Below are 12598 nucleotides of genomic sequence, written 5' to 3'. Positions count from 1 at the left end.
CAAGCCACGAGAGGCGAGATCTCGAGGAAACCTCACCTTTCCTGCCAGCAAGAAAACACCCATAGAGAGCACCGATGCTGCTACGGAGCTCCTCCACGCCATACCTTCACTCCTTCCTCTCCTCCTCCTCCTCCACATCCTCCCCTTCCTCTCTCCACCTCCGGCGAGCCTTCTCCGACAGCCACCTCCCGTCCCTCAATCCCGGCGACAACAAGACCACCGGCCTCCACACCGAGCTTTCCTTCTCCATCTACAACACCTTCAGCAGCAAGGCACCACCGCACGCCCAGATGGAGCCCCACCATGAGCAAGAGCTGGAGGACGATCAGGAGGACCAGGCGGTGGTGCAGCCGGATCTGCCGGAGCTGCCGCTGTTCCTGGCGAGAGGCGTGGGCATCGACCGCATCGCATCCGGCCTCTTCACCGCCGGCATGGACTCACAGGCCGCCGTCGCTAGGATGATGAGCGGCGTGGACGAGATGGTCGTGATGGCGCTGGACGCGCAGTACAAGGAGATGGTGGACGAGCAGCCCGGCAACGCGCTGTTCCTCCGCAACTACGCGCAGTTCCTCCACGAGGTACCTTACGATCTGTTGTCAGTCACTCGCTGCTATATCTCGTCATGATTCAGGGGCTGTTTAGTCTGAAACCCTGTGTATCGCCCTTTTCGATCAAGAGTTGGATGCCTAACGGTAGTACGTCTAGTTCCCATTGATGTTCTTGGAATCCATTACTTTAGCTCCGCAAAAAACCAGGGATCGGTTGGTTGGCAGTACGTGTAATCTACCGTCAGCGCAAATTTAAGCGAGCTTTGGATCTATATGCATCTGCCATTCTGCCAACCACTCTGAACCGTGTTAAATAGCAAAAATTAAACTTGAAAAGATTCATTTGTTTTTGTGCTTGGCACTGCGAACAAACTGACTCAGAAAGCAACAGCTGGGATCTGAATTCACTATGATGGAAGCATGTCAGCCAAACTCCTTTACTGTTTCTCAGTGACAAGGGCCATTGCCTTCAGAGTTCTTATTGACCATTTTAGATCAAGTAGTGGTTCTTGATCTGCTGTGCTGCCTACTGATGAACCAGATGAAGGGCGACCCCAGGAGGGCCGAGGAGTACTACTCGCGCGCCATGCTCGCCGACCCGACCGACGGCGAGATCATGTCGCAGTACGCCAAGCTGGTGTGGGCGGTGCACCGTGACCACGAGAGGTCCCTCGCCTACTTCCAGAAGTCGGTGCAGGCAGCCCCGCGGAACAGGTACGCAGTTAGCCGTCCACCATACAAAAGTACACTGAATCAAGCTGGCCGGTAGCTAACCGTGGTTTGGCCGGCATGACAGCCACGTCCTCGCGGCGTACGCCAGCTTCCTGTGGGAGCAGGACGACGACGACGATCTCGATGTCGATGTCGGAGCGCCAGAGCCTCCCGCTGCGCAGCCGATGCAGCTGGCTTCTGCGGCCGTTTGACCATGGTGGCCAGGACAGCCCGAGGCGTGCCGGCGTGCTAACGATGTACTTGTACTAATGGTCATGGTCATCCTAGCTTGTATGGTGTTTGTGTGTGATCCGCGAATGATCTAGATGTGTGTCAAGAATAAATCCCGGAATTGTTGGAGGGGCAACGGGCTTGGTGACTTCATCTGCAAATGCCAGCAACGTTTTTTTTAAGAATGCGAAAAATGCAACCTAATGTTTCTTGGTTCAGAATAAGATCCTGCACAGGTTATGCATTGTATTACCCCGTAGTAAGTTCCCCATGCTGGCGCGCCTTGATGGCTGGCACATGCCTTCATGCTTCCCTGCAACTGCATCAGGAAGGCAGGCTGAACTCTAGTCGCAGAGAGATTCATACTTATGACAGCAGACACTACTACGTCCCAGTAGCAACGCTCAGCTCCTTGATGAATCCGGCACTTCATCAATGCATTTCATGATTAAACACCCAATGATCCTCGAGTCGGTGATCCCTTATATGTGTCAGCTACCACACGAGCATCTCACCGTGCCTTCTGAGTTGTGCAACGGTCTTCACCTACGATGTTATGCTTCATAGAAACTGAAGGGTTTCGCAAGCTAGCGTCTACAAATTATAAGCTCTGAAGCATGATCTTCTGCAAACAGGAATAGCTTCAACGGCTGTAATGCCGTATGCTACATGTGCCTGCGGCACAGCTCAGGCAAACATTGCAGCTGTACACATTGCGACATGCTAGGAAGATAAAATTCCTAAAACTATTGATGGACACAGATCAAATGATAACACTGACCCTTCTTTTTCGTGTCTCGGCAGCTCAGGTTTCATTCATACCAGATATGCAGCAGAAATTACTATCATGCAGCAATTGATATATAACTCCCATCTAGAGACGAGGCATGAAATAACGGCTAAGCGATACTCAAAGTTTCTCCAGAAACCGCCCTTTGTTGTGACAAAATTATGGCCAGGGCCGCACCAGGTAGAGAGCACCAAATAGGATACGACCATTCGCCAGCAGAGAAAATGTGAAACTACTCGTAATCGTCATATTGACGTCCACCCCTCCTTTGGTACCCATTTCCCTTTGACCGAGTAGAGTAATCCGTTTCATAGCGCCCACCATATTGACCCCTTGAGAAATCTGAAGTTCTTCCCCGTCCTCGTCCTGCAAATTGAGAAGCAATAGTTAACACTTAACAGTCCTAAGAAAGGACATGAATTCAAAAACAACAGCCATGTTCTATTGAACTCAAATTGGATAAAAATACATTCTAGGGGAAGCAATAGTTAACACTTAACAGTCATAAGAAAGGGCATGAATTCAAAACCCACAGCCCTGTTCTATTGAACTCAAATTGGATAAAAAAACATTCTGGGGGAAGCAATAGTAGGACATGAATTCAAAAACCACAGCCCTGTTCTATTGAAGTAAAATTGGATTAAAATACATTCTAGGGGTATTTTTCTCGTCCTTTGAAAGTAGGGATTTCTAATTATGATGAAATTTTATCATGGGGCCATGCTCTATAGGGTACGTGACAGATACTTACTTCCGCCACCACGGAAGATTATACTGCTAGGCCTCCTCTCCTCAACAAATACTTGACGCCCATTCAGCTCAATTGGAGATGCCTGATGTACAAAAGATCACCATAAAAAGTTAAATTCAGGTATAATGACATCATATAGTGGCCATTCAGCCATTCATGGACCACTCTGTCTCGTACATTTCTATGGACATCAACTACTGACTAACACCTGAATACAAAAAAAATCTAGATGTAACAGTGAAGTCTACTGCTAGTAGTTTGAAGTGGTGGATAAAAGATCTTCAACATGTTTTTTGATCATGCATAAAACAGAAGTCCGTGGGCTATGTCCTGTGTACTAACCTTCAAGAAAAATATTTTCTTTTTTTCTTTCATTTGTTACAGCAGAATTTGCAAAAACATGTTAAGCACTTGGGCATGGCTACTTGGGATAGGAAGAGGACGCAGGAAACAAGTTCGCAATGTAGATGATGTACAAATAATGCAGGAGCATGCCAGGCTAAGAAAACTCAAATCAATGACAGCCTAAGAAATTCAGAAACTCACCTCCAACGCATTCTGGATGCCCCTCATGCTTTCATACTCAACAAAGCCAAAGAAAACTCCAGCCTCCTGCATATTAGTAAATGAATCAGGAAAGCCAACAGCAAGAACAAAATCTAGATAGAATCACAGAAGCAACAAACCTTGCGACTCCGTATAGCAACTCCATCGGGTTTAATTCTTCCAAAAGCCTGAAAGGCCTTTTCAAGATCGAAGACTGAAGTCGCCGGAGAAAGATTACCAACATACACCGATAGGAACTCTTCTGCCAGAAAATAAAATCCATCATTTAGTCAATAGATAACCAAAAAGATTATGTCCACAGAAATTTTTAGACATACACAAATACCATACACAATGGCACATAAAAGTTAGTGTTTTTCTTTTGCAAGGATGACAAAACAGGATCAAATGGCTGTGGATAAGGGACCAAAAGTAAAATCAAATGTATACGGTTCAGTTTTCTGCACTTCACATGCACATACATCCAAACACAACTTCAATTAACGACCAGGTCAGAAAATTTACACTTGAAGGTCACATACATAAATCATTAGGATACTCATGAATCTAAAATAATGTGCAGCTCTCCCTCAAAAAGAAATTTGAATGTGCAGCTTTTAAGTACCCAATAAGCTATTCCAGCAAGAAAACACAGCATGACCGGTTTTCCTATTCTTAAACACGTCAGTTAATCAGTGACAGAAAGACAACTAGCATGCATGAGTATCGATGATTGCAGGGAAAATATCGTCAAGCAAATCAACAAGCTAGAGATAGCATTAACTCCCATAATTCAGGATAATGTAGCATCTCTTGAAATATTGAAATAAATAACATAGGAGTGACTACAATCCAAAAGTAACAAAAAAGACAGTGGTGTGTGTGTATGTCAAACGAGACTTCCCCACTTAGGATTTCACCTAACCGATGAATTGGGCAATAAAAGGGAGATTTGGTGACATGCAATAATATGACTTCAAACCACCTAACACAGAGGATGGGCTTAAAACAGGAAAGTTTGAAACAAAAAACAAGTTGAAATCCATTCTCGGTGCTAAAGGGCAAAGGGTGTCAACATAGAACAGTCAATCATTAATGGATAACTGAAATTTGCCAAATGTTAGAAAATGGCAAAACATTCACAAGGTAGATCCGAAAAGATTGAGAAGCAGGAGAAGGCAAGTATACAACAGAAAGAAACCTTCATCCTCAGGGACACTGGCATCCCGACGAGTGTCCAAGTTGGATTTCTCTTGCACTGCCTGTCGAACTGGCTGCGACTCTGCAGTCCCCACCATAGCCTTATTGACAGGATTGGAGTGGATAACCTGATGGCCAGCGGGTCCTTTTGTTCGCAGCTGACAAATTTACAACCAATCACCATAAAGTTGAAACTAAGAATTTGGCATGATTAAAAATGCACTACATGTTTGCTTACCACTGAAGCATATGTTTGCTTAGGTGGTTCTCCCACAGGTTCTTCTTCAGGGGCAGGTGGGGAAGGGGAGTGGGGAGGAGCAAGAGATGCATCCTGTTTAATGTCTGCTGTACTGGGGAAAGAGGGAGTAGGATATTCAATATGAGTTTCTTCGTTGATTGGAGCCTCGTACTCCAAAGGATCTTGCTGCTGCATTTCATAGTTCTCATATATAATACCACTCTCCCTTTCCTCAACATCAACAGGAGCTGCAAACCCATTTGCTTCAAGTTCTTCAGCCACATAATCAGATGCTGCAGAATCAACCATAAAAGAAACTCTTTATCACTACGACTATGGCTACAACTGAAGATACTATTCCTCAAGAAGAATGCAGAAGAATACGCAAATGATATGTAAAAATAACAGAAGCTGGGAATTTGTCTAGAACGGAGTACTACCTAAAACTAGGACCATAGTTATAGTACTTAGAATGGGAAGGGGTAAATTAATCACTAAAGTTAGCAAAATGAAACATGATAACGGGATTCAACAGTCTTCAGGGAAAAAATCAAAAGAGATGCTCCAGGTGAGAATTTGTGATGACTATATCTAAATAACAGATAACAATAAAACCTATATGCGAAATAGAAGTAGCATGAAGATGTACTTGATATATACACAATTCACTTGAACACTGTCAGGAGCAATACCTGTTTCAGTCAAGGTATTAGGAGCAGCCATATGGGGTACACTGTCAGCGAAACCGTAATCAGCAACTTGGTAATGAGTATCAAACTCATCACAGATGAACTTAAAGATGTCACTGTACACAAAAAATCCATCTGGTTCGACCTGAGGAGCAAGAACAAAACTCTGGGAGAATCTCTTGCGTGAAGGGTAGCCCTTCAGTTGCACTAGACCAGTAACCAACCCAGAGATGGATCCACCCCATGACTCCAAGAAATTAGCCGTTCTAACCTCAACCTTGTGAACATTCATGCACATCAATATATCATTGATTTCCTGCATAATTTAAGAAGAAGAAAGGTAAGGCAAATATACTAGATAATGAAATTGGAACTGTAGATCGCCATACTACAAGTTTGCAAGATGAAACGAACAACAACAAAAGAACTATCTATAAAATAATTATTCCACTAGTTCAATGACAGGTTTTCGATATTTGAACTATGAAGCATGCAAAATCACAGCAAGACCAAAGAAGTATAATCATCAGGCAATTAGCATCAACCAAGTGTTCAGAGAAGCCTTGTAACCATACCTACCAACTTATCATAAAACTTGGCTAACAGAATATAAAGGGTGCCCGGTAAATACTTCTGCATTTCAATTGCACAAAATGAGAAACCAACTTTAAATAAGAGATCAAACCGTCCACAATCCACGTACTCTGGTCTGTTTAGCCTTGAAATTTAATATTTTAGTTCTAGTGATTTAATATAACAGCTGGAAATGGATGGAAACAAAATAGAGAATACAGAAGTTGTACATCAACTGATACACATCCGCAACACCTGAGAAACTGTTTGAGCACCAGATCCTTAATCATAAAAACTTGTGAACCTGGTAATAGTGTTTTCGTAATGCAAATTACATGAAACCGCTGCCTACTCGTTCCAGAAGGCCCGAAGTTCAATCATTCCCAGCAGCACAGCAAATCCCATCATACAACAAGGCACTGAAAACTAAGACACGAGGCACATTCAGTCGGGTGCATACTCACCAACAATCTATCAGAACAGAACAGGACAGGCATCAACATGCATTGCACACCACCCACTTGTACTTGGTAATTAACACGGCATGGGTTACGACTATCGTCATCAGTGGGAGTAAACAAACACAGCAGAAACATGAGTACTCCTCCTAGATTGGGGTTTACATTATACCTCGACCGTCTCCCCGTAGGCGGAGTGGAGCGTCTGGCAGTCGAGCCTGACGACGGTGCTCCCGGCCGTGTAGAACTGCCTGGCCAGCTCCGGGGTGTTGGCGAGGACGCTGTAGTAGCCGCGCAGGAAGAAGGAGCCCACCTGCCAGAACCAGAACCAGAACCAAAACCCTACGCGTCAGCCCAAAAACCTCCGCGCGGTGCGTTTGGGCCCGGCGGGCGGCGCTCACCTCGAAGGCGTAGGGGTGGCCGGCGATGCGGTGCTGCTCCCGCCGCAGCTCGTCCATGGCCGCCGGCGCAAAACCCTAGCGCGGGGCGCGAGGGTGGGGTGGGGAGGGGCGGGACGAGCCGGGCCGACGGCGCGCGCGGCCGGGCGAGGGGGAGGGCGCGGCGGCGGAGGCGGAGGCGGTGGCGGTGGCGGCTAGGGTTTCCGGTGGGGGGAACTGGGGCTCGCCGCGTCGGGTTGTACGGGGAAGGGAGGCGGAATGGGGATTTGGAGCCGAACGGGGGAGGGGAGGGGAGGGAGAGGGGAAGGTTTTAAAATGGAGTGGCTGGTCGCCGCTGGCCTTTATTACTTACTGCTTTCCTTTCGCCGTCCCGTTTCCTTTGCGGGAGCCGCGTGGTCGGTCGGTCAAACCGCGAGGGGATACGGTCCGGTCACCGGCGGTGCCGATTGGCGGGTGGGTCCCGGAACAGGGTGATCCAGGTGGTGGGGGCACGTGGTGGTGGGGACCTTGGGGATGGAGCCCAATTTGACTTTTACTTTGTTGTTACGTACTATTAATAAAAAAATAAAAATATTCGCTTCAAAAAAAAATTGTAGCCATGCACTTCAAAATATCGTACTCTCCTAGTCTCCTCTATTTCAAAATAAGTCGCTTAACCTTTCTTATACGGATATATATGCACGTAACTGTATCTGGACAAATTTAATCAACTTCTTTTTCGAAATGGAGGGAGTACAATAATCAGTTGATGGCATATCCTCATTTTATCTCATTTTCACGTCGCTTAGGACCCTTTTGACTTGCATGATTTTCAAAACACATCCCTAGAAAAAACTTCACATGGGAGTGACATGTGCCAGGGGATTCTAGCAGAGATGGTTTAGTGGATAGGTTTTCTCCGACATAATAATCACTAGATTTTTGGAAGAATTATAATCTTAGCAATCAAACAACCAACATAGTAGTGGGGGCGGCGGCTACTGTTTATGTGCCCTTCGCCGACAGATCCGTCAGTTAGCCCCGCTTCTGATGGCCTTTTAGGCCTTGGAGGTGTGGCGGACCTCGGTCTCTTGTCGGCGGGAGGGTTCCAGTTTTCTATTTCAGATTAGTGTCTTCTTTGAAATGGTGGGGCGGTGGCTACATCCAGATGGCAGAAATAAGGTCTTTCACACTCTATCCTCACTCCGATGGTGCGTCTAGCGACGATGGAGGGTGCATGGAGTTTTGTGCCTAATAACTGCAAGAACACATATCGATTGTAGCTAGTTTCGAGATAAGAGTATCGAACCACGAGGAGCTACTAGTTAAGGTCTTAATGCCCCTTGTTACTATTATCTAGGGGGTACTTGTAAGTTATTCTAATTCCAAGATAAAGTATGTAAAAGTTGTTTGTGTTGATAGCTAAAGTAAATATGAACAAAGAAATAAATTAATGTAACCAAGAACTAGAGAGTGTTGAGAGTGTGTTTGCATACAAGTGTAAATCCTAATAGGGTTCGGATCACAACCAAGTAGACGAAGGGGGTTGAAGATGTAGACATTGTTAATGATGATGATTATGGAGATCGATGCGTTGCCCTTCAAGATCCTAGTTTCCTCCTCCTCTTCTCTGTTGGTGGAGATGGTGATGGAGGCGGTGGCTATGGAGACGGCGGCGGCGGAGCAGCAGGGCTCCACCTCTAGGGCGTGGATGATGAAGTGGTGCCTCTCCTTGCCTCCTCCCCTCCTTATATATGCGTTGGAGGTCGATTTCGCGCACCGATGGAGCATAGGACCGAATATGCCCATCGGGCCTTCACAAATGTTGTTTTATTTGACGAAACGGGCCCAATGGAGCCTGGTATGGGTGGACGGTACGGACGGGGTTTGCCCGTATCGATGGTCGTAAAACTTGCAGATGCTTTCGTATTTTGTTTGCCATTTCTTCATCCGGACTCCGATTGAGGTGTTCTTCGGCTCGTTAAATTCGTATGCATGAGGGCTACAGCACCATTGCCTTAGAACTTAAATATAAGATGTTGGAAAAATATCACTTTTTGTACACGTTATATGGCTAAGTCTGGTACCTATAATTGTCCCATCTTGTACCCTCTTGGTCCCTTTTGCTCCCTTTTTCTATGATCGCCAATTAACACCTAAACACATATCAAAAACAAGGGAAACATAATAAAATCCTACTAAAACTATGAAATATGCGAAGCTCCTATAAAAATAAACAAGAACTCGTAAGTATGTAAAATAGGCTTATGTTTATCTAGCTGGATCATGAAATGAGTGATAATATGAGTAATAGTATACTTAAAAACACCAGTAAAATAGTGCTAAATTTCAATCTATCAACTTCCTCAAGCTTAGCTGTTACTCGCCCTCGAGTGACGAAGTCAAAAGAATAATAGCGAGAAATGAACTTGGGTAGGAAAACTCACAAATATGATGTAATATCCTATACTTTCCCCAAGGTAGAAGTAAGATGTACAAGGAAACACCAATTCGATTGTGTTGGTCCATAAAAGATCACTTACAACTTCTATGACTCATGTCAAAAGTAAATCTACCTTAAAATAAAACTTGTGATCCTACTATTGCTCTCTTGTTTTTTTATGTTTGTATATTAAGAGTAATAGATAGTGAGTCCATGCTAGACTGCTAAAACAATGAGAAATCAAAATTAGTTACAAGTGGTAGTCTTATGAGTCCAGCACTTCATCCATTTGAAAGCTTAGCATAGTTAGAGAAGTGACAAGAATATAATACAAGCATTGGTAACTTGAGACAATCACAATAAAGATTATAAGTATGAATAACTATTTGTTTAACAACCACTCTAGCTTAAGTAGTTAACTCTCAGTTTCCAAGGAACAATAGAAGCTTATTATCATCAAATTAAGTATGAGCACTCATGTCAAAACAGGTATAAGCAATGGAGTATCTTAATTACGCACACATCAATTGATCAAGGCTATCAAAACACTTTACTATATATTCATTGTCTTTCACGAATATTCATCTAATAGTAGCGAGTCCATGCCAAGACTTGAGAAGTGATACTTTTTGGTTCCTCTGATAGTTTCCAAGCAAAAGTCATGAATGACCTTTTAGTAAGGATTGCGAAAATCATGGGGCTAGTGGTGCTAGCATCCCAAGAGTGTGCAAAACAGTCACGTTGACATGCGTAAAACAATATCATACATTAATTCATATGTTGATACATGTAAAGCAATATCTCATATTTATTCACAACATTACATCTTGGCATGTGTCTCAGCTACCACAAATTTCAATTCCATCAAACAACTTCTATCAAGAGTGATATCAAGTCTATCCCAACATCTATGGAGTTAAGTATCTTAAAAGTTAAACCTTTAAGACAATCAGTCATCATACAAGTCATAATTTTAGACTTCTTCTTGTTGTACTTGTTTGGCAATATTATTTTCAAGGCAAGACTCATTTAGCTAAATGAACAAGAGTAAGAGCTTTCACAATTAACCAAACATACAAATAAAAACTCTACTCTAATTGCTTCAAATCACTCCCACTACTATCATATCTTAACAAGTATGCTGACTAGCATAAACAATTTCAAACTTCTAAAGTGGGATACATAAGACATATCTCTCGTAGGCGGCTTCATGAAATTCTCAAGTGTAGAAATCATGGCAATGTATTCTAGAGGATCACAATATCTTTCTCAAGCTGGATAAATATAATTGAACATAGTGCATCAAAGTTCTAACTCAGCTCTTATGGAGATTAACAAAAAGCAAATGCATCCCTTGTATAAGTAAGAAACATAACTTACTGAAGCAAGTTAATCAAAAAACAGTTGAATACATGCTTGTTCAAAATTTTATTGAATGGGAGCATTTCACATGGTCCTACACATGCGAAAGTAACTTTCCCAAGTTAGGCTCTTGCAAGAACCAAACTTTAATAGATCACCAAAAGTAAGTGAAAATGCAGTTTTCAAAAGAGAGTGTGAGAAGTGGTTACCTCCCCAAGCTTGATTAAAGCAAGGGTGATGCACTTTTACCGTTGTGGTGCGAATAACCTCTGTTTCATTGGAAAAGAATATTTTCTTCAATGAACCTTCTTTGATATGGCATGGTGATTTCCTTCCTCGAGAACCTGCTTGAAAACTTAAAAAGAAAACAGAATATTTTTGTTCTTTTGGAAGCACGGGGTTAGCTCACAAGTGATGAAAGTATAAGTCTCACGAGGTCGGTTCATCAACCGAAGCACCATGCTTAAGTCAACAAACTAAGTATAAGAGTTGTACAAACTCTTGGATTTTATGCTTAAGTTAACAAACTAAGCACCATGATCAATTCTACCTTTTTGAAATATATAGCCTCAAGCCAACTCTAATAGGAAATCATGCATATGTAAAAGTGTTAATGCAACATAAATACAATTATACTCAAGACACAAAATTAAGAAAGACACCTAATAACTTCCGGGTTGCCTCCCGGGAAGCGCTTTCTTTAAAGCCATATAGTTAGGCTTTGATGCTCCATTATTATTTCACAAGAAGAATTATACATTTTACCTTTATGGGGTTTGGAGAATCTCACAGTGGAGTATGTTCAGAGTCGTACCCGTTTGCGGTGCATAGGTATCTTGTAGATAAATAGGTTCTCGCTCTCAAGCGAGTGTTGATGCACCAATCATGGTGAGCATGCCTTCTTATGTGGCTGCAACAAAAAGGTTAGGGATTCATGAATAAATTTTAAAGATTTACCTTGGCTTTCATTGTAGGGGAACAATTCATGGTATTCTTCTTTCGCATCAGAAATTGGTTCTTGCATATTAGCATTGAAAGATTCATAGCAAGGTCCTATCTCTAGTTCATCATTAATAATGCTCTCCTCGTGAGTATATAGGCATAAAGCCTCCCCATATAAATTATGTTCAATTTTAGCATCACAAGAACCATCACTAAGGAGAGATGCATCATTAACAATAATAGAATTTGTAGCGTGCAACTCGTTGTCAACCTCACCTTCTTGGTGTTCCTCCTCTTTATCTTGTGAATCCTGCAAATGGTTATTTTCGGGAACTACAAGTTTGCATTGTTCCTTACTCTTTATCATAAGTGCATTATCACTAAGATATTCATGACAGTAATCAACAATATATTGCAAGGTTTCGTATGACATTTGTAAAAATTAATTATCACTACTCATCATAAGTATCATAATTTTTCGGAGTAGTTCATGGGCACCTTCATAAAGAACATACTCTATCAATTCCCTATTAGCATCATTACAATGGAAAGATGCCACAGATTCATAATAAGTACAATGGAAAGATGCCACAGATTCATAATAAGTCTTAGAACATTGAAATCAAAAATGCTAGGCACACGTACATTGAGGACATATTATTTGATAAGAATAAAATAATGTGTGGAGACAACATATCACTTAATAAAACATGTCGTTTACCTGTACCTCACCACTAGT

The 12598-nt window shown here is 42.8% G+C and overlaps 2 protein-coding genes across 3 annotated transcripts; one reads left to right on the top strand and one right to left on the bottom strand.

The window, feature by feature from the left end:
* On the top strand, positions 1-1739 carry LOC127335554 (uncharacterized). The gene is made up of 3 exons (XM_051362261.2): positions 1-578; positions 1090-1262; positions 1345-1739. The coding sequence occupies exons 1-3, from the start codon at positions 75-77 to the stop codon at positions 1469-1471; spliced, it is 804 nt and encodes a 267-aa protein (XP_051218221.1). The 5' UTR covers positions 1-74; the 3' UTR covers positions 1472-1739.
* Positions 1740-2258: 519 nt separating this feature from the next.
* Positions 2259-7389, bottom strand: LOC127335552 (nuclear transport factor 2). Of its 2 annotated transcripts, none has more exons than XM_071826615.1 (9): positions 7137-7389; positions 6908-7048; positions 5708-6020; positions 5016-5308; positions 4779-4935; positions 3718-3836; positions 3578-3643; positions 3032-3113; positions 2259-2646 (listed from the first exon to the last, which is right to left on the bottom strand). In XM_071826615.1, the coding sequence occupies exons 1-9, from the start codon at positions 7191-7193 to the stop codon at positions 2513-2515; spliced, it is 1362 nt and encodes a 453-aa protein (XP_071682716.1). In that variant the 5' UTR covers positions 7194-7389; the 3' UTR covers positions 2259-2512. The 2 variants fall into 2 exon arrangements, with proteins under 2 accessions (XP_071682716.1, XP_051218218.1); XM_051362258.2 differs by having other exon boundaries at positions 3718-3839; positions 7137-7386.
* Positions 7390-12598: the final 5209 nt, after the last annotated feature.

Source organism: Lolium perenne, chromosome 2, assembly GCF_019359855.2.
Source record: "Lolium perenne isolate Kyuss_39 chromosome 2, Kyuss_2.0, whole genome shotgun sequence".
Lineage (NCBI taxonomy): Eukaryota > Viridiplantae > Streptophyta > Magnoliopsida > Poales > Poaceae > Lolium > Lolium perenne.
This window is presented reverse-complemented; position numbering and strand designations above follow the sequence as displayed.

Excerpts from the sequence above, each read along its gene's own strand:
- LOC127335552 (XM_051362258.2), bottom strand. The coding sequence starts at position 7,193 with ATGGACGAGCTGCGGCGGGAGCAGCACCGCATCGCCGGCCACCCCTAC. Across the intron at positions 6,021-6,907 it reads CCTACGGGGAGACGGTCGAG|GAAATCAATGATATATTGAT; the intron begins GTATAATGTAAA and ends TAAATTATGCAG. Across the intron at positions 3,644-3,717 it reads TTGCTATACGGAGTCGCAAG|GAGGCTGGAGTTTTCTTTGG; the intron begins GTTTGTTGCTTC and ends ACTAATATGCAG.
- LOC127335554 (XM_051362261.2), top strand. The coding sequence starts at position 75 with ATGCTGCTACGGAGCTCCTCCACGCCATACCTTCACTCCTTCCTCTCC. Across the intron at positions 579-1,089 it reads ACGCGCAGTTCCTCCACGAG|ATGAAGGGCGACCCCAGGAG; the intron begins GTACCTTACGAT and ends CTGATGAACCAG. Across the intron at positions 1,263-1,344 it reads CAGGCAGCCCCGCGGAACAG|CCACGTCCTCGCGGCGTACG; the intron begins GTACGCAGTTAG and ends CCGGCATGACAG.